This window comes from Ovis aries, chromosome 15, assembly GCF_016772045.2.
Source record: "Ovis aries strain OAR_USU_Benz2616 breed Rambouillet chromosome 15, ARS-UI_Ramb_v3.0, whole genome shotgun sequence".
Classification (NCBI taxonomy): Eukaryota; Metazoa; Chordata; class Mammalia; order Artiodactyla; family Bovidae; genus Ovis; species Ovis aries.
In genome coordinates, this window is record NC_056068.1 from 75,268,022 (window position 1) to 75,289,115 (window position 21,094).

A 21,094-nucleotide genomic window follows, 5' to 3' on the forward strand; every position below is an offset into this window, starting at 1 on the left:
CAGTCCAGGGCCAGGCAGTAAATAGTTCCAGCTTTGCAGGTCACATGGTCCTGTAGCTCTGCTCTGCCATCACAGTGCAAACGTAGCCACAGACAATATGGAAACCAATGAGTGTGACTGGATTCCAGTAAAACTTTATTTATAGGCACTGAACTTTAAATTTCCTATGATTTCTGCTGTCACAAATATTATTTTTTTGCTTCTTTTTCCAACCATTTAAAATTATAAAGACCATTCTTAGCTCACGGCCACGCAGAATCAGGCAGTGAGCCAGATGTAGTCCACTGACCACAGTTTGCCAACCCCTGATCCAGCAGATGGCGTGAGACAAACACTTGGGAAAGACAGCTGATGGTGGGCATTGGGAACAAACCTGGGCAATGAGCAAAGTGGCACGTGCATTGCCCTGAGAGAGACAGTGTGATGCTCGTGCATACAGTCTTCAGGGGCAGAGAAATCTGGGTTCGAATTCTAGCTCTGCTCCTTCCTAGCTGGGTAAGTCACTTTCACCTCTGACCTCATTTCCTCTATGGAAAATGCGAACAGTAATACCTGTACCAGAAGGCAGCTGGCAAGATGAAATAAGATATGTAAAGTTCCTGACTTTTAGCAGGAGTGAAAAGCAAGTTAGATCTTCTACCCTCTCTAGCTAGATCTCCTTGTGGGTTGGGGGTGCAGGGCAGGCCAGGAAGGTCCCTGGACAAAGTTGGCCTGGAGCGATGGATGCTTGGTGAGACCTGGGAGTGAGAGTTCAACAAAGGGAGGGCTTCCCCGGTGGTACTAGTGGTGAAGAATCCACCTGCTAATGCAGAAGACACAAGAGGTGCGGGTTTGATCCCTGAGTCGGGAAGATCTCCTGGAGGAGGAAATGGCAACCCCCTCCAGTATTCTTGCCTGGAGAATCTCATGGACAGAGGAGCCTGGCGGGCTATTGTCCATGGGGTCATAAAGATCCCCTGAGCAACAGAGTGCAAGAGCAAAGCCTGAGCATGCGCTCATGTCCCCAGACTGCAGTCCTCGCCCTGCCCCCTCCACCCCTACAGAGAGGCTGGGGGAAGAGCCCCGGGGCACCAGCTGGCAGGGGAGGGTGCCCCCTGCTGTGGGCACGGGACTGCGGGTACAAAGCTCCAGAGGGAGGGGCACCTGATCCGACTCTCCCTGCTGCTATTTACCAGAAGCTAAAAATAACCCAAGAGTGACAGGGAGATGGGGCCGATTTGTAATTTAAATAGCAACAGGATAAAGCAAGGAGCTGCAAGAGATCACATTCTGTCCTGAATTAAAAATGCAAAAACCGGGGGCAGAGAGAGGAGCTGGAGCTGGAGGAGGGGGCCCATTGCCAGAGGAAGCCGGAAGCTGGGGGGTCTATCATTTTCCTTCCTTTGGGAAGGGCGGGGGCCCAGGCCCAGCCCGGAACTCCTTCCTCCCCTCAGGGACCCGAGGTTCTTGCTGACTAGTGAGTCAAAGGCCGGCAGGGAGGGCTGTGCCCAGAGGTGGGGCCAGGCTTATCGCGAAGGCAGCTGTGTTGGGATTGGGATTCCAGAAAGTGGGCCTTATCAGACCCTATTTTGGCCCAGGGTGCTTGAGACAGGCCCCCTCAGCATCCCACGTGCCCCACCTCTCTCACCAGCGGCCTTTCTGGAGGGGAGCTGGGAAGACCAGTTCCAGCAGAGGCATCGGAACAGGTTCTTCTCTGCTGTGCTGCTGAAAAGGCATCAGGAATCCTGGGCTGGAGTCTCATTTTCACTTCCACCGGTGCCACTGCAGATCAGAGCATTGAGAGAAGCCCTCAAGGATCCAGGTCTCAAAGAAAGGTTAGCACAGGCCAGGGAGGAAACGTGTCTTCGAGGATGCACAAAGTGGGTAGAGAAGACATTGGGAACAGATTCGTTTTCTGCTGGGCCCCTCTGTGCTTAACCAGGGTTCTTGGCCTATGGATGTTTGGGGAAGGAAGGCTAATCAGGATTCATAGAGTGAGGGAGAATCCAAGAACTGCTGGGCAGCATTTACAGATGAGAAACTGAGCCTCAGAGTCGTTAAGCAATGTGCTAAGATCCCCCAGTCAGTAACTGGGACAGCCAGCATCCAGACTCAGGTCAGTTTCACTCCAAAGCCCTTTGTCAGGCTCCCAAGGCCTGGACGTTCATCCTTAGGGAGCTTTCCTCCTGGCTCTGTACTAAGGGCACAGATCCCTGGGAGGGATAATAGCAGAGGGGTGGGGGTCTGGAAGGTGGTTTTGCAATCAGAGCTTGTGATCCAACAGATGGGGATGAGAGGCTTGAAGGGCCTGCTTATCTTGCCCTGGGAGGTCTGGTGCTACCATCCAAGCTGGAAGCAGCAGGAAGCTCCTGAGGGCAGATCCAGCTAACCCCAAGCAAGGGCACAGACACCTAGGCTCCTCTCCCCTTTCCCTGCACGCCCCTCCCCTAGTCTGGGGACCTGGGAGGTGCTGAAGCACAGTTTCCAAGAGGGATCACGGTTTGAGGGGCCACCCGTGAGTCTGGAGCTACCCGTGCTATATTCACAGCTCTCTTGCCCCAGTGGGAAAGGACCCTCAGGCCCTCCTCAGATTTCCTCCCACACATGACTTTAATGAGGCTACCCAGAAGGAGCCTAATCAAAATTCCATCTGTCTCTAGCCAGCAGCACCTGCAGCCCAGCTCAGGTACATCTGTCTCCTCTGTGGCTCAGCGGGTGCTTTGGGGCTCTAGCTTGCTCCCAAGGACTCCACCAGGTACCTGGATCACAGACTTAGCTGCTGGGAAGGGACATGGGCTCCAAAAATCCCCCATGTCTCACCACAGCCACTCGTGCAAACAGGAAGCCAGCTCCCTCCCTCTGCTCCGCTTGTTGGGCTCCTATATTCAGCTCATTTCAACTTCATAGGAAGTTACTAAGCACATCCTATGCATCCAGCATGGAGCCAGAAGCAACACTGGGGTCAGGAATCCTGTAAGGAGATAAGACTTCATATGCAGAAAGTCATATAATGGAGGAGTATCTGGGGGGAAAAAAAGAGGAGTGTCAGAGAGACATCCGTTGGGTAGGAGGACTGACTCTAGAGCAGCATTCGACACTTCAGTTCAGTCGCTCAGTTGTGTCCGATTCTTTGCGACCCCATGAATCGCAGCACGCCAGGCCTCCCTGTCCATCACCGACTCCTAGAGTTTACTCAAACTCAGGTCCATTGTGTCGGTGATGCCATCCAACCATCTCATTCTCTGTCGTCCCCTTTCACTTAGTAGGTCTTTATAAAATATGTGTCATATGAATGAATGAATGAGTGGAAACCTGAAGATCAGGGAAGGAGAGTCAAATGAAACTGTCAGAGCTGGACAAGATCTTAGAAACCATCTGGTCTAACCCAGAGATGTTAAGTGATTTGCCCACTGTTGCACAGCAAGGGCTGGGGTTTGACCTGACTCTTTCCACCTTCCCGTTTTGTTTTTTTTTTTTTGCTTTGGGGACTGGGGTTTTGCAAGATGGAGGTTCGGATTGGCCAAGCTCTATGGGCAGATGGGGCAAAGGAGGCAGCGTAAGCGGGATGGAGTGGCGAGGTGAGGGCAGCGTGTTAAAGGAAGTGTGAAGAAAGAGGGAAGAAATGCTTATTGAGTACTTACTGAGAGGCAGGCACCAGCATGGTTCGAGCTGAGAGAAAAATCTCTGCAGGGAAAACTTGGACCAAGAGGCCAAAACAAAAGGAACCAGAACATAAGGAGCCCTGAAGGTCAGGCCAAGGAGGTTGACTTGGCTGGTTTTGAGAGCAGAGGCTGTCCAGATGGTGGCTTAAGTGTTTGGTGCCCTGGTACATTTCTTTTCCCCAGCTCCCACTTGCTCATCCAGGCCATGGAAAGTAGAACACCCCATCCTCTGGGGCCTCGACCAAGCCCAGAATAATTTTCTTACCCAGATTTCTCTTCCTGTGTGTATCTGCGTGGATTCTGAGGGGTCCCCAGCTACCCAATGCTGGCACACCTTGTCCTAGGAACTGCCAAGGGCATTCTCCCCAGCCCAGTGCTCCTGTCCCTTCCAGCCTCGTCCTCCCCACCCCACCTGCAAAACACCGACAGCTTCAGTGAGTACAAGCCCAAGGGGGCCATGGTCCACGACCAGGCTGCTCTGCCTCTCAGAGCCCCCAGCCTGCCTGGCTTCCCCCTCCAGGAGTCACGTTTCCGGCTCTCTGCTGCTCCAGGGCTGCCAGAAGCCTCGCTGAAAACAAGCCCAGCCCCATTTCCTCTGTTTAACTGTTCAAGCTACTTCCAGAATCCCTGGGGGGTGGGGTGGGGGTAGGGGAAGACAAGGCCTTGCAACAGCTTCCTTCTAGTACAGGCCTTGGCCTGGCTAGCAGAGTCTCTGTCGGGGCTTTACAGCACACAGGACCTGCCTTGATCGAGGCAGGATGATGGGCAGGAGGTGGAAGCCCTGGGAAAGGGAGTGCCAAGCCTCAGCGGCATTACCTGGCTCTGTCCCCAACCCCAGAGAGACAAGAGGATGTCTTATTCACGTGCATCAACTCTCGGGGGGGGGTGGAAGTCTTATTTCTACCACTCACAGGCTGGGTCCCCTTGGACAAATGAGCTTAGCTGCTCTGTGCCTCAGTCTCCCCATCAGTCAAAGGGGGTAAATAACAAGATCTATGTCATAAGGTTGTCGCAGGAATTCAAAGGTTTGGGGCACAGTAATGTCCAAGAAATATTAGCTATTTATCATTATTATTATTACCGAGTATTACTCATTCATGACATAGCATGATTTATGAAACAAATAGTTAATGAGAAGTATTATGTTCCAGTCATGAGGGCTGCAAAGGTGATTACAGCACCAGACGGAAGTTTCTTTTTTTTTTTAAATTAATATTTGTTTACTTATGTATTTGGCTGTGTCGGGTCTTCGTTGCAGCACATGGAATTTTAGTTCTGACATGTGAGATCCAGTTCCCTGACCAGGGATCAAACCCTGGCCCCCTGCATCAGGAGCACGGAATCTTAGCCACCGGACCACCAAGGAGGTCCCCAGATGAGGTTTCTAAGGGCTGGAAGGGCACCATGTACATTCATTCCTGTGTCTGCAGCTTCTGTAGTGTCGATATTTATTGAACTGAACTGAACTGACACCGTTTCTGTCCTCGAGAAATTTACAGCCTTTCTGGGGGTAACAAACACAAAAAGAGCTAAAGAACTAATTATAGAGCAACATGATTAAAAGAGTGCTTGAGGAAGGTATGATTTTCATCACTGAACCAACCCTAAGAATAAAGAGTAAGTGCATGCCTTACTATTTAGTTAGCAAATTCTCAGAAATGGCCTCAAAGCCCACCCAGTGTGGCCATTTTGCTATTCTTTAGGCACATCCAGCACATTCCTGCTCAAAGGCCCTTTGCTCTGACTGCTCCTCCCACCTGGACTGCTGTTCTCCCAGGCAGTCACACCATTTGCTCTCTCAGTTCATTTGAATCTGTTCTTGACCATTACCTCTTCAGGGAGGCCTTCCTCAGTCCCCCTCCCTAAATAGCATCTCCATTATCCTCCTCTTCCCCCTTCACCTTGGCTTCATTTTTCTCTGTAGCTCATCTCATCACCTGACATTCTTTCATATGTGATTTGTTTAGAATAGAATTTAAGCACCATGAGGTTAGAGCACTGGTTCCTTGCACACTGCTGTCTAGTCTGATATAGAGCCTGATGCACAGAAGACACTCAGTAACTGTTTATTGAATGCATTAATTTATAAACCCTTTTGCCTCTTATTTAATCCTCCTAAAACTAAGAGATGCAGGTTCAATCCCTGGGTCAGGAAGATCCCCTGCAGAAGGAAATGGCAACCCACCCGGTATTCTTGCCTAGGGAAATCCCACAAACAGAGGAGCCTGATGAGCTACAGCCTACGGGGTCGCAAAAAGTCGGACGCTACTTACCGACGAAACGACAGCAACAAAAAACTCCACGAGCTTAGTTATTACTAGTGCCCCCTTCCACGTTACAGATGAGAAAATCGAGGCTCAAAAAAGCTCCCTGACACGTGTGTTCCCTAGTCTATTCCCTACCTTATTCCTAAAAGGATTTCAGGCGACCTTGGAGAGACAGACCTCTCGGACCAGGGTACACAGCTGGCAAGGGGCAGAAACAGGACGTAGGACCACACCTTCTAGTTCCAGTCCTTTCCATTCCGCCACATTCTGTGTGCCTGACCCTGTGTTAGGCGGTGTGGTGCTCACAGGGCTGAGTGGAGACAGAGCTGCATTCAGGCTGGGCACAGGGCACCCAGTGGTGGCGAAGAAGTGGGCAGCCTCAGCAGGACCAAGAGGTGAAGATCAGAGCTGTTAGGCGGAGAGGGAGGCCAGACGGGGGCAGAGGTTCAGATCCCAGCCTGGGCAGGCCTGCCAGCTGCCTGGCAGCCTCTGACTTGGTATTGTCTCCCGGCTGCTGGGTTGGGCTTGTCCTCACCTGCCTCTAGCCCTCTCGGGCTGGCAAGCCCTTCTTGCCAGCCAGCCTCCTGCCCTGGCCAGCGGAAGGCGTCTGCGAGGCCTGTGGTCCTCTCCGGGGCAGCCGGCCGGCCTCTCGCAGGGCCCCCGGGTCAGGAAGTGCCGAAAGAGGAAGAGAGTCGCCGGGCAGGATGAGCGCACAGGGGGCCGGCCACAGTACTGGGGGAGGCTGCGATGAGGCTGCAGCTCTGGGTCCCGAGGAGCTTCTGGCGACAGAAGAAGGGGAGCGGCCCGGGGCTCTGAGACAGATGTGGCGCTACCGCTCCTGGGACGTCCCACAGATCCCAGCTGAGGTCCCCCAGTCTCAGTAGGTACTTGGGTGGCCCGAGAATGGGCACAGGGACCTTTGGCCCTCAATCCGTCCACGAGTCTTTTATCTGGGGTGGGAGAGTCGGCAGAAGTGGGGTTACCTCTCTCCCTGTGTCCGGTGGCTCTGCAGAGGCTCAGAAAAAGACAGAGGGCTTCTTGGCAGTGTAAGAGGGGCTCTGATGTTTGAATTGCTGGGGGGCCGTGTGGCAGGGGGCTGAGCTTGCAGAAGGCGGGGTCGAGGGAGCTAACAGCAACAGGATCTGGGAAGAGAAGCCCCCACAGGAATGTGGCCGTGGATGTCTTGCACAGAATCAGCAGGGTCTTCAGCTGCCTCTGATCTCCCCACTCAGAGCTTGGTCAGAGCCATTGGGAAACTTTCCCAAAGGGTCTCAGGCACCCGAGGAGGACCATGTCCAGCCCCCTGGGGGATTTCACTGCCGCTGTGGCACCTGCTGCTGGTGGGAGCACTCCAGGGGGTGGTACCCCATGCCTGGTCCAGGCCAGGAGGAAACTTGAAGGAAGCCAGGAGAAGGTTCTGAGCTTCTGGATGGTGACTACTGGTTCCAAGTGGCAGGCTTGCCCACGTGTCACAGCTCCCAGCACTGGCTATATGTGGCTGGCTGAGGCTGGAAAACGGGCTGCCAGAACCCCAGAGAGGGTGAAAGTGAAGTGACGCAGGATGTGGCTTTGCAGAGAGGAGTGCTAACAGAAACAGCGGGCACGTCATATGGGCATCAGGGTGGCAGTGCTGGAGGGGGAAGACCATACTCTCCAGCCGCCTGGCCTCCTCCCGTCAGCCCTGCAGGAGCTATCAGAGGCAGCCCCCGAGATGCTGATTCCCAAGTATGTGTGTGCCGGCCTTGCCAACCACACACAGATGACTGCTCTGCTTCCAATGGTTTTCCTCATCTGTAGAAAGGGACACACTTTGCTGTCTGAGGGGCTGTGTTTGTATGTCTCTGAGGTATATTTCTGGGTGAGTAAGTTATATGGAGGGAAGCCCAGGTGACTCAGTGGTAAAGACTCCACCTGCCAAGGTAGGAGTCACAGGAGACACAGGTTCGATCCCTGGGTCAGGAAGATCCCCTGGAGGAGGAACTAGCAACCCGCTCCAGTATTCTTGCCTGGAAAAAATCCGGTGGACAGAGGAGCCTGATGGGCTACTGTCCATGAAGTCACAAACTGTTGTATGAGGCTGAGCACAAACGCACAAAGTATACTTACGTGGGATGCAACAAATGTAACCATTGTCCTGGGTTATATTTGAGCATAGCAAGAAAGACATATATGTTCGCTGACACCGCGTATGTTGGGGAATGACAGTGCGGTCCTTTCTTTTATGTACGTTTCTGTGTAAGAGACGTGCAAGTGAGTCAGGTGAGTCAGGTCCCATCGCATATTGTGTTGGGAAAGTGCCATGTACTGGGAGTGTGACAGTGTTAGAAACAACCTTGAAGAGATGTGGAAAGATGAATTTGGGTAACAAACGTGTCACTGGTGTGCGCCAGGGTCCTTCAGTCACTTTGGTCCTGGTATAAAGTCTCTGAAGTGTGAGAAGCTGGGGGTGGGAAGTATTTGACTGAGTAATGGGTGAGCGTAATCGTGTGTGAGGCGTGTTTATTTCCGTGTGTACCGGGAGCGCCGTGTGACTTTTGTTCCCGTGGGCGTGATTTCGGAGAGCCGAGCGAGTAGGGGTGGAGCTGCCCTAAGCGGCCGTGACAGGCACCGGGTGTGCGAGAGAGGCATCTACTCCCTGTAGACGTGGGAGGGGAGGGGGCGATAGCCCCCTCGCGAGTGTTCACTTGTGAGCATGTGGGTGGTCCGGTGGGGGCGGGGGGAGCGGGGGCTGAGAGGAAGAAAACAAGGTTGCGCGTGTCCGGGTTCGCGCGCTGCGCGGGCGTGTCAAGCTGGAGATCGGATCCGGGCGGCGGACCCGCCGCTCGGGCTCGTGGGCGGGGCCGCCGCTCGGGCTCGTGGGCGGGGCCGCCGCTCGGGCACGTGGGCGGGGCCGCCGCTCGGGCTCGTGGGCGGGGCCGCCGCTCGGGCTCGTGGGCGGGGCAGCCGCTCGGGCTTGGGGCGTGGCCTCTGCGGCCCCACCCCCTCCTCTCGGTCCCGCCCCGCCCTTCTGGCGGCCCAGGCGGCTTGCGTCTCGGCGGGCCGCCGGCAGAGGGCGCGGCGGGCCGAGCGCCGCCGCGTAACCGAGGGGGCGTGCTCGGCGGCGGGGCAGGCAGCGGCCCGGCCAGCTATGCGGGGTCCTGCGGCCGCAGCTGGCGGCACTTCCTGGAGCGGCGGCGGCCGCTTCCCCGGCACCTGGGCGTGGGGCGCGGGGGCGCGCGGCGCGGGGCGGGCGGAGTCAGCGCGCGCCATGGCCGAGGCGGGCGCTGAGGAGCCGGCGTGCTGAGCCCCGGCCGCCGGCCCAGCATGGGCGTCTCCCGCGGGCCCGCCGCCGGCCGGGGCTAGGGCCGGATGGAGCCGCGGGACGGCAGCCCCGAGGCCCGGAGCAGCGACTCCGAGTCGGCCTCCGCCTCGTCCAGCGGCTCCGAGCGCGACGCGGGTCCCGAGCCGGACAAGGCGCCGCGGCGTCTCAGCAAGCGGCGCTTCCCAGGGCTGCGGCTCTTCGGGCACAGGTGAGCGCGGCGGCGGCGGCAAGCATCCCTCGGCCACCTGGTGCTGACCCGGGCGGGGTGTCCCCGCGCGCTGGCGATCCGGGCAGTCTTGGCATTGGGCTCTGCATGGGGGGCTCCGCCCCCGGCGTCCGGGGTCTGTCACCGGTTGGGTCGGGGGGAGTTGTCATTCTCTGGCACCCGCAGCTCAGCGCGCCTTCTCGGGTACTGAGACAGGGGCGGCTTCTAGCTCTCCAGCAGAGGCGGAATCACCTAACCCCCTGGCAGCAGCGGGTCGGGCCTCCACGACTAGTCACGCTCCCCTTTCTTGGCACTGCTGGGAACCGGGTGCCCTCTGAGCCTCTTGGCCCCAGGGAGGTGGGCAGTCACGTCGTCGTCGTCACCCTGGTCCTCCGGGTGGCTGGGTTGCCTGCCACCGCGCTGCATGGCATCCGCAGAACGTGGCCTCCTGGATCGTACTGTCACGACCCATGCCTGTCCCCGCAGCCCTGGTCGCCGGTTTAATCGCTGGACATTTTAAGCTGCTCTTTGGGGTTGGGCGTGGGGGGTGGTCTGACCACCTGTTCTACTCTGCTCTGAATTAGCAGGGAGGCCCACAACGTCTGCTGGGGAGTAGGCACATGCCCCCCTACCCCCATCTAGTCCTGCTGGGAAGGGGATGGAGTGCTGGTTCTTTCAAGCTCGGTCTCGCCCCCTCCCCCAGCCAAATGTCACCATCTTGTGCCTGTGACAGGGCTTTGACCAGGACTCTGGGGGAGGGTGTGGAAAGATTGAGTGGAAGGCGGCCCGGGGCCTGTGTGCTGGCGTTGGCCCGGGAGCCGCTTCCTGCCCCTGCAGTCCGGGTGTAAGGTGAGAGGAGGTGGAGCCCCATGAGTACTGCCACCTGGCTCCCTGGGTTTTCTCCTGGCTCACCCTGGCCTTCTCCAGCGGCCAGAGCTTGCAGCCAATGAGCTCGGGACCCCAGAGCCAACTCAAATTGGACTCTGACCACTTGGAGTGTGCCCAGGGCCTCACGCTCACTTACCCTCAGTTGTCCAGGCTTCATGGTACTGGAGGTCCCCCACGGCCCGAGCTTTGCCCTGCCCCTTCCCCAGGGGTGACCTCACCCACTAATAACACGGGCAGCTTTTTCCTGTGCAGGTTGCGTCCCTGTGATGCAGACCTGCGCCCTCTGGCTGCCCTGCCCTGACCAGGGCCCTGCTCTTTGCCCCTGCACTGTGTCGCCAAGCCCACAGGTCTGGATCCTCACATGGGCAGATGGAGCTCCCTCGGCAGGCCCTTGGGAAACCGTGCAGGCTTCAGTGTCATCAAATGGGAAAGGGCGCAAAGCAACTCCTGCCTCTGTTTTGTCACCCACAGCCCTGCAAGGGGGAGCAGTTGACACCCAGCTCCGCAGGATGTAGCCTCCAGTGTTCACAGGCTCGTCGGGGGCGGGGGGCGGGGGCGGGGGGGCTCCACCAGAGGCTTCCTGTCTCTGCCCACAGGGCACCAAGTGCTGGGCTCCTCTGACCTGTGGCTGTGTCCCTCATGAAGGGCACAGGCTTGCACACATAGCAGCGACCCCTCAGGAGGGAGAAAAAGAAGCGGGAGGACAGCCGGTACCTTTACATCAGTCTCTCAAATAACCAGGCTGGGTATTAACTTCGTTTTTATAGATGAGAGGAACACAGGCTCAAAGAGATGAGTAGTTTGCCCAGAGTCACACAGCAAGTTTAAGAGTCAGAGACAGAGTTTGAACTCTAGTCTGATTCCAAAACCCGCATCCTTTTCTCTCTACCAAACAGACCGTCACAGTGACCTCAGGACCTTTAGGAAGTACAGATTCCTAGCTCTTACCTGGGCATGTCTGACTTATCAGGTCTGGAGGTGGGGCTGGGCATTTTATAAAACTTGCCAAGTGTTTCTAAAGTGCTTCCAAGTTTGAGAGCCATCATATTACGTCCCTCTGGGGATGGTAAGCGATCTGATAGGTTAGTGAATGAGAAGAACCTGCAGCAGCACCTCTGGAAGCATGGCAGGAGTGTCCCTGCCTGCTAGCATTGTGCTCGGGCAGCGGGCATAAAGAAATGAATGTGTTTGGGAAATCTCGTAGAGTCAGGGGGAGGGCAGCCGGGGGCAAAGTCTTCCTCCTGGCAGGCCTGGAGTCAGTCAGATGTCCCCCGGGGCTGATCTCCGTCCCCTTGCTTTGACTGGAGCAGGGCGGGACGGATAATGGGAACAGTGCCCGGCAGTGGCACTGCCTCTTTGACAGTATCGCCTGGTCCTGCTCTCTTTCTGGTTGCCAGCCTCAGGTGAAACTCCCCAGTGCCCCCAGCTGAGCCCAGTCCGCCATCTTTCCTCAGGCACTGAGCTCATCCTCAGCCCAGCTCTTGCTGCTCATTGGGCCTTCCACCCTGTGATGACCAGCCCCCACCCCCACCCCCATACACACTTCAGGCCTTGGGACCGAGGGTCCTGCTTTGCGAATAGACCATGGCTGGAAGAGAGAATAGCGAATAGATTGGTGGCAGCTGCAGATGCTGCGCTGAGTCTTCTGCGTTTGGATCTTGGCTCAATGGTAGAGGTCTGGAATCCACTAGCATTCAGATCTTGGCTCAGTGGTGGAGGTCTAGAATCCCCTAACATTTGGATCTTGGCTCAGTGGTAGAGGTCTGGAATCCACTAATACTCCGCTGTGGGCTTGGGAGGGGTAGCGAAGGTACATGGGCTGCGTGTTTACCATCTCTGGTGTGGTCAGGAGGAGGACAGTCTCTGTCTGGCAGCCTCTTTGGCATCTTCCTTAAAGCCTACCGCAGCCTCTCACACCAGCTTCTCACAGGTTCACCGTCTGGAAGCTGGGGAGCGGTGTGCCACGCCTCCTTTTTTATTTAGCCCAGGAAGACACATGGCTGAGCTGTGCTCCTCCCAAGCTCCGTTCCATGTCTTCCTGTCCTTGCTAGGAACCATCAGCCTCTCCCTATGAGGAGGTGTAGGCCCCGCCCTACCGGGCATCTGGGTTTTCCTCTCCTGACCTTTCAGCCTCCTGGCCTGAGGGGTGGTCAGTCGAAGCAGGAGGGAAGCTAACTGCCTCCTCCTCGTCTTCCAGGGCTCACCTCCAGAGGACGCCCTCCAGCCTCTGGCCCTGTGCCAGCAGCCTGACCCTGGGCAGGTCACACAGCTGGTGGATTAACTGGTTTGGCACCCCAGGGGCATCAGAAATTACCTGGCCGTTCACACGTCTAGATGGAAGGAGCCTCAGCCCGCAGAGCCCATGGGCCCCGAGCATGGGGTGTACCCGCCCTGCCCTTTATCCTGCTTAAAGTCACTCGTTCCCGGAGGGCAGGAAGCACACCCGTGGGACAAGTCGGAGACAATAGGTCCCATTTAGAGGTGATGCCACACACGGGGCCCAGTGAGCATAGACCTGGAGTCCAGGTGGCAGAGGCTGCCCGCCAGGGGGCCTGAGCAGCAACAGCCCCAGTTGGGGTTGGTTTTGCAACGGTCGGAAGGGACGTGTTGAGGGATGCCTCACGTTCAGAGGTGGGAGCCTGGGCTCTGGCGCCCGGCTGTCTGGGTGCAAAAGGCGCCTCTCTGAGTGGTTTGTCTTGCTTAGGCTAATTCTGGGAGCAGCCCTGGGGGCCAGGGGAGGCCGGTGTGAGCCAGGGCCCCTGGGTTTGGGAAGAAGAAGGGGCCTTGGCATGTGAACTGCGGGTCGGTTCACATGACCGCCCACTCCCCCACTCAACGCTGGGTGCCAGTGGGGGCCAGCCTGGCCGGGCGCGGGAGCCACCTATGGTCTTCCCCCTGCTGCCACACACCCACAGCTCTGGCTTAACGGGCAGGGGAGGGGCGTGGGCAGCTCTTGGCGCGTTTTTTCCTACATGCTGTCCTCCGGAAAGGTCAGATCCCAGGATGCAGAGCCGCCCGGGAGTGTCACTTGGCAAAAGAGAGCACAAGAGTGAGTGTCCTCCTCGGCAAGGACAGTGGAAGGGCCGAGTGGCCCTGGGAGAGGGAGAGCCAGGCCTGCCCTCTGCCGCTTTTGGAGCCCTCTCCAGGATCCACCAGTCACCCCCTCGAGCAGAAGGGGAGGCAACTGGGCACGCTGGCCCTGACCAAGGCAAGCAGGTTCCTGGGTCCTCAAGCCGAGGACCTTTTTCCTGCAGTGTCACCAGAGTGACACAAGGGGGCGACAGCTACCACCGAGGGCCGGGCAAGATGGGGACATCCCCTCTCCTGCCCTCCGCTGGTGCCACGGGCCTGTGGGTGGGCCCACACAGACCCCTGCTGCTGACACTGTGGCTGCCAGGGCAGCCAGGGCAGCCAGGAGGTGGCAGGAGGCAGGCTGGGCGCATCACCTGACCCGACCCCCGTCCCCGCCTCTGAAGACCGAGGCCCAGGGCGGTGGCCGGGCTGAGGTCTCACAGCTAGCGAGGGGTCGTCTGGGCCTCCAGTGCTGATCCCCTGACCTCAGGATCGGGTCAGTTTGTACCCCATGCCAGGACCCTGGAGGCCTCCCCGCTTTCTGAGAGACCCTCAATCTGGCACCTTCTGGCCTGCCCGCCCTCGCCTGCTCCCTGCTGCCACCTGAGTGATTCTCTCGGTGGGCCTGTGGGGAACCCCCCGGGCCTGCATCCAGGCGCAGCGTCTCCCTCATCCTGGGCGAGATCAGGGTGCACTTCCGGGGGGTGCCCCCACCGAACCTCTGCCTCTGAACCTCCGCATGGGTGGGGCCCCTGGGGCCCTTCGGGTGTCAGCCCCACGCAGGGCTGTGGTGTGGCTCCCCACGCCCAGGAGTCTCAGCCCAGGGCCCCCTTGGCACTCCAGTCTCACAGGTAGGAGCCTGCGAAGGTGGTTTCAGGTGGCAGGGGGCAGGTCAGAGCAGCAACCACACAGATGCCTCTGAGGAGGTCGCATCCTGCCGTCTTTTTGGCCTCCTTCCTCAGCTGAAACCCCAGAGGCAGGGTTCAGTGACGGAGAGCAGGTCTGAGGTGACCTGAGGGTCTGGGGCCTGGAGGAGCGGGGAGGGCTGAGGAGACAAGCACGCCCGTACCCCACCCCCTGCCCCCCCAGCAACCTGGATGCCGGGGATGTGCTCACTCGTCCTTCTCCGGCGATTCACAGTTACCAGAAGCTTGAAAGTCCATCGTTTCGTGTAATCTGCCCAACAACCTTGTAGTTGATTTCATTCCCCTTTCACATGCGAGACCCCATGGCTCAGAGAGGCCATCAGGGCTCGTGGCCCAGGGTCACGCGGTTTATGCTGGAGCCCAGAGCCAAGTATCTCTCCAAACACCCGGCTGCCCTGGGACGTACTGGCCCTCCCTACTTCTATTCTTTTATTATCCCATCACCAAACTGGTAGAGTCTAAGAAGGGGTTTGAGGGCTTCTTGAAAGCGAGAGATCTTTGTCCTGCGTGGGAGTGGAGTAAGGCCTCCGTGTAGTCTGTGCCCCAGCCCCATGGGAGAACTGCCACCAGGATCCTCGCTCCTGGGAGATCAAGGCCGGGCCGGGGCGGGCAAACCCGCAGGTGGGGAGACCAGGTTTGTAAGCAGGAGGTCCTGTGGCTCCCTGGCTGGATCCGGAGTGGAGGAGCAAGCCTGCAGCCTTTCATCTGGTCTTCAAAGTGCAGGGAACAGACGACTCAAGGGACACACTCAAAGGAGCTCTGGGGGGGTGGTCAGTGAGTGGCCTGTGGCCTAGGAGAGCAGAGTGCACCAGGCCTCCCGGGGAGAGGTCTGAAGAGAGGTGGGGCCCGAACCCTCTCGCCCCACTCTGGAACCTCTCCTTGCTTGCGCCTGGCTGGGCGCCCGCTCCGAGCACCCACTCGGAGGTCTCTCCCCTGCCAGGGCTGAGCCAAAATAGCTGTCTAGGAGCCTGGGCCCGCACCGCCCACGCCCCAGCATCTCGCGGGTTAACAGCTTGCCTGTCTCTCCGTGCCCCCCCCCCCCTTCCCCAGCTTGCTGACATTTTACTGAAGCGGGGGTGGTTGTGAAAGGGGGCAAGCTGGTTCCTGCTCCCCGGCCCACACAGACACCCCACTGACAGCCTGTCACCCGCTTGCCCTCCCCTTCCAGGGGAGACCTCTCTTCCGGCCCCATCGACATGGGCTTCCTACTGTGAGACAGTGTGAGGCGTGCTCAGGGTTCCACGCCGCGGCCGAAACCCGTCCATGCAAGACAGACCCGGGCAGCCCCCAAGAGCTATTCTCCCTCTAAGGGGGCTCTTTTTTTAAAAAATCTATATATACTAAAAAATCTCTTTTTAAAAATTTATAAAAATCTTTTTTAAAAGCGTTAAGTATTTTGCCATGAGGAAAGTATACAGAATAACACCTACCAGTTAGCTTGACCAGATCTTACCAACATACCGTAGACAGAGACAAAGTCCTCCCTGTCTCCCTCCCCAGAGGAAACCACAGCCCTGATTGGGGTATTTAGACTCTCGTGCCTGTTTTAAGATATTTTTCCCCGCGTGTATATGCACCCATAGCAACACATAGTACGGTTTGGTATGGTTTTGCCTTTTGAGTTAAAATGGTATATCGTATATATTCTGAATTTAGGTTTTTCTCTCCATATTGTTTTGGAGATTTAACCCTCTTGAAACCTGAGCTCTAGTGTGAACCTGTTTTAATTGCCATATACTGTTCCTTTTGTAACTGTCCAGCAGCTTATTTACCGTCTCCCGTTGATGGACATTTAGGTCGTTGGCAGCTTTTTTCCCATTGCAGGTAATCCTCCAGAGATGGCGCTGGTCCACGGCCCCTTGTGCGTTCTGTCTGCCAGCGTGCTTGGTTGCACCGTGTGTCTGAAGCTTTGATTTGCTGTTGTTTAGTCGCCCAGTCACATTCGACTCTGTGACCCCATGGACTGTATAGCCCACCAGGCTCCTCTGTCAGTGGGATTTCCCAGGCAAGAATACTGGAGCACGTTGCCATTTCCTCCAGGGATCTTCCCGACCCAGGGATTGAACCCGCATCCACTTAGACAGTTGTAACCAAATGGTGCTCCAGAGTGGGTGTTCTGAGTTTTAGGCCTCCGGAGTTACTTTCTGTCTTTAACGTTTTGGCAAACCGAGGAATGGGTTACCATGAACACTTTTTCTTTCAAGTCTGCAGTAGTGCCCTGAGGAAGACAAGATGGTGTTATCCCCCTTAATCTGTCGGGGAAGTTGAGGCCCAGCCAGGGTAAGAGACTTGGCTTGAGGTTGCATAGCCCGTCAGAGGAAGAATACATCTGGACCTTTTGAGTCCAAATCCTCAGAAAAGACCTTTGACTCTGGTAACCTCTCAGGGAGATTGTAGGTGCAGGAAAATAAACAACAGAATAACTCTGTATGGGGGTGCAGGAAGCCTGGGAGGTAGAGTGGGCCCAGGGGGCTGACAGCTGATTCTAAGATCTTCTCATAGATGAAGGAGGCGGAAGCAGCATGGTCAGGAGATTTCAGAGGAGTTAAATTTTGAATGCGGGGTAAAGAGTGGAATGCTGCTCCTGGCAGATGGGGAGTGACAGCCTGCTGCAGACACAGGAGAAGGCAACAGGAGGGACCGGTCACAGGAGAAGAGGAAGGCGGGGGCCAGCAGGAGCTTCATAACTTTCTCAGCAACGCATGGAGAGAGGCAGAGAGAGGCGTATCGACATCCCCATCAGGGATCAGTTTCACTCTGTGCCTCTGAGACACTAGCTCAGCCCACAGCAGCAGCTGGCAGGAAAAGGGCTCAGGACCTGGCCAGCCACTGGGATACTGTGCCGGCCCAGAACCCTGCCCTCTCAGCCTGACCCACGAGGCTGCGCCTGGACCATTCACTGTCCCCTCCATTCACTCTTCCAACCACGTCCGGCGCTTCTGGACCCTGGGGATGCAGTTACGGGGGCACGTGGGCTGGTGGGGGACACTGAGTCGTAAACCAGTGCCAGTGGCCCAGAATAACCAAGGAAGGGCCTGAGCGTGGGAGCAGCTAACCCCCGGGAGAGGAAGTCGGGGAGAACTTTCCGGCAGAGCTGGTATCTGAGCCAGCTCTGAAAGGAGGAGAGGGGAAAAGCTGAAGGAGAGCTCATTGAGCAGAAGGGAAGGAAGGGTGTCCCAGGCAGAGAGGCTGCCAAGTGCCACCTGGACAGACAGGAAGAGACCCCTGCACGCTGACTGGCGGAAGCATCTAGAGGTGGAGGGAGGGGTTGAGAGTATAAACCCGGAGCAGGCTTCTGGGTTGGAACCCTAACCCTGACTGGCTGCGTGATCACAAGCAAGTATTTAATCTGTCCCTCAGTTTCCTGGCCTGTAAAATGTAAATAATATTACTTTTTATGAAGTGAAAAGAGAGAGTATTTGTAAAACACTTAGGACCGTGGGCTTCCCTGGTAGCTCAGACGGTAAAGTGTCTGCCTGCAATGTGGGAGACCCGGGTTCGATTCCTGGATCGGGAAGATCCCCTGGAGAAGAAAATGGCAATCCACTCCAGCACTCTTGCCTGGAAAATCCCATGGACAGAGGAGCCTGATAGGCTACAGTCCATGGGGTCGCAAAGAGTCGGACACGACTGAGCGGCTTCATTTCACTCGCTAGGACTGTGTCTGGTACATAGTGAGGTGCGTGTTTGCGAAATAAAAGGTATGAAAGAGAAATGGGAGAGGAGGCTGAGAAGCCGGTTGACGGCCAGACCCAGGTCTGCTTTCTGTTCCCTGGCAGTAGAGAGCCATTGAAAGATAGGCAGGCGCTGGAAGGTGGAGTCTGGTGCCAGCAGGAGGATGGCTTGGAGGGGAGGCTCTGAGGAATGAGTCAGGCATTAATTCCACAAACCTTTGTCCAGGGCCTCCCAGGAGCCAGGCCCTGAGATGAGTGCTCAGGATGGAAGGAGAGAGACGGGGGATGGTTCAGCAAGGAGCTCAGAGCTGGGGTCCTGGCCTGGCCCCCGACCTCTGAGGCAGCCGCTCTTCTTCCCCCCACCCCTCGCCCACTTCCTCACCTTGTGACTGCATGGCACCAAACCCTGTGGCCAGGTCTCATCTTGGAGGGCGTGGAGGGGGTGCTGGCACCGCTTCTGGAGAGGAGCCCTGGCTGTCACCGCCTGGGCCCTCTGGAGAGGAGAGGGCGGCAGCTGCTAAAAACAAAGGCTGCCACCATCTGCCTGGGCCCAGCAAAGAGAAGTAACCGGCCCTTGTGGTCAGCCCTCGGGTACGGTGCCTGAGGTGGAGGAAGCCCTTTTCTTCCCTTAACTGGTCCCTCCCCGACGGAATTCCCAGTTCCTTCCTCCTCAGCTGATCAGTGGTGAGCACCGCACTCGCTGCGAGGCGCTGCGCTGGGCATGCCCAGATGCACCGGACATGGCCCCTGCCCTCTCCCGACCCCCTCCAGGGGCTTGTCCGGTGGGCGGGAGGAACGAGACAGACGGATCTGAGCGAGTGAGGCCCTCCTGGGGTCCCATGGCACGGCAGCCAGATGGGCGCTGTGGAGTCATCAGTGGGAGTGATGCCCTGTTGGCTGGGGCAGCTGCGAGTAGGTGGGATTATGATACGGGGCAGGGAAGGAGACCAGTGTTCCAGGCAGAAGGTGTGCCGTGGGCCAGGACACAGCAGTGGGCTCGAGCTCAGCCAGATAAGGGGGCAGAGAACAGCCTTGGGTAGAAGCAAGGGCTGTGTCGGTGCATGGGAGGCTGCATTACTGGTGCGCTGCAGAGGCATGCTTGCTAGGTTAACTGGACTTAGGATTCGTTCTGAGTCAGGGCTTCCCAAAGTGTGCTCCTGGGGGTGCCCTCCACCCTTTCAGGGGATCGTGGGGATCAAAACAATCTTCATGATGTTACTTTCCAAGCTGCCCTGGTTCATGTCCTTTTCACAGCGTTGATACTGGGCTCATGCTGTAGAAGCAGTGGTGGAAAACATGGTGTCAAAGCAACAGCAAAGCCACTGGAAGCTTGGCATACGCCAGGCAGTGTCCCCACCACAAACGCACAGCCGCTGCATTCCTCACACTCAGGCAACACCACCGAAAAATGCCGTCAGTATATCAATTTTATAAAGCCTGGATCCTTGAGTGTACATTTTAAAAAATACTGTGTGAAGAAATGTGGAATATACATGAGGCACTTTTGCTGCAAACCGAACTTTGATGGTTATCTTGAAAAGCACGTTTATGACTGAGTCGCAGGCCCTACTAGTCACTTTTTTTTTTTTTAAGAAACACCATTTTAGCTTGAAAGGACACCTGACAGACGAAAACTCTTTAAACTTGGATGTTTAGCAGACATTTTCTCAAAAAAGGATGCAGTGAGCTTGTCACTTCAAAACCAGTGTTTGTTGCTGTTGATAAAATTTCAGCTTTTCAGCGAAAATTAGAATTTTGGAAACCTCGTTCCAGTATCTGGAGATCCGCCTAAATCAGTAAACCAGTATTTTCCAGTGACCAGTGCTTAATGTTTCAAAATTCAAAATGCAAGATAGACCAGTGAAAAGTTCACTGATAACATTTCAGATCCCACATAGCCACTAACCTTTAAGAAGCGGCCACTTGTGATATTTTGGTATAGTAGCAGAGAAGAGTATCTGTAATTGCCTGAAAGGGCTATTAAAATCCTCTCTCCTTTTCTTATTACTTGTCAGGGTGAGGCAGAATTTTCTTCATATACTTCAGCCAAATTAACATATCACAACAGATTGCCTGCAGAGGCAGATATTAGGGTCCAGATGTCTTCTAATAAGCTAGACATTAGAGATTTACAAAATTAAAACATGCCAGTCTTCTCGCTACTTTTTTTGTGTTGGAAGATAGAGCTTATTTTCCATAAAAGTGTGTTATTTATATTAACATACTGGGCTTATTGTTTTTAAATAGTATTTTAATATATTTTAAATGAATAGTGTTTTAAACATTTCTCAGTTTTGATTTCTAATACGAAAAAGTGAAAGCGGTAGTTGCTCAGTCCTGTCCCACTCTCTGTGACCCCATGGACTGTAGCCTCCATGAAATTCTCCAGGCCGGAATACTGGAGTGGGTTGCCGTTCTCTTCCCCAGGGGAATCTTCCCAACCCAGGAATCCAACCCAGGTCTCCTGCATTGCAGGCAGATTCTCCACCATCTTAGCCACCACGGAAGCTAATATGGTCCACGTTAATAGCTGTAACTCTCAAAGAACACCTTTTGGGGATCTTCAGTAATTTGTAAGAGTATAAGAGGGTCCTCAGACCAGGATGTTGGAGAGCTGGTGCTCTAGATTCTGGGGGCCAGGAGTGTAAACCGAGGGTTGGCATGCTGGGCTGGGTGGGTGCAAGGTGGACTGGCTTCTTCTGGACCTGACAGGCCCCCTGGCAGGGCTGCGAAAGCCGGGATCTGGAGGCCCGGATCAGCCCTTCTGAGCTCTGGGCATGATGGGCCTCCTCGAGCCTCAGGTGCCCTGGTGGTTCAGCTGGGACCGAAATGTCACTTGCGCAGGGGGAGCTACAAGCCTCCTGTCTGGTAATCCTTGTGAAAAAGCGCTTTGTAAGTTGTGAAACACTCCACAAGATATTTGTTTTTGTGGTTATTTTGTCTGGGGCCGGTGCTTCGCTGTCTCAGATGCTTTCCCCAGGCCCCGGAAAAACCTGTTCACGGGGAGCTAGAGGCTGTAGGGTGACCTCCCCACCACGTCTAACCCCCCCCCCCACAGCCCCCTCGCCTTCCTGGAGCTAAGATACAGGCTGTGCTTGTGACCGGGCTGGCTGGAGGGGA

General features: G+C 56.1%; 1 protein-coding gene and 1 long non-coding RNA gene across 8 annotated transcripts in view; one reads left to right on the plus strand and one right to left on the minus strand.

Moving 5' to 3' along the window:
• Window positions 1–21,094, plus strand: part of DGKZ (diacylglycerol kinase zeta) — a 44,789-nt gene that overhangs the window by 4,216 nt on the left and 19,479 nt on the right. For 2 of the 7 annotated variants that reach the window (XM_027979684.2, XM_027979685.2), the window contains exon 1: window positions 6,598–6,788. The exons of 2 other annotated variants lie outside the window; for them this stretch is intronic. In XM_027979684.2, coding sequence (XP_027835485.2) covers window positions 6,613–6,788 — 176 coding nt within the window. In that variant the 5' untranslated portion in view covers window positions 6,598–6,612. Of the gene's footprint in view, window positions 1–6,597; window positions 6,793–9,139; window positions 9,418–21,094 lie in introns of those variants that run through there. 3 more of the 7 variants (XM_027979686.3, XM_027979687.3, XM_042233456.2) reach the window with 2 other exon arrangements.
• On the minus strand, window positions 15,649–20,980 carry LOC121816719 (uncharacterized). The gene is made up of 2 exons (XR_006056426.2): window positions 18,357–20,980; window positions 15,649–16,518 (listed from the first exon to the last, which is right to left on the minus strand). It is a non-coding gene; the product is annotated as an uncharacterized LOC121816719 (long non-coding RNA).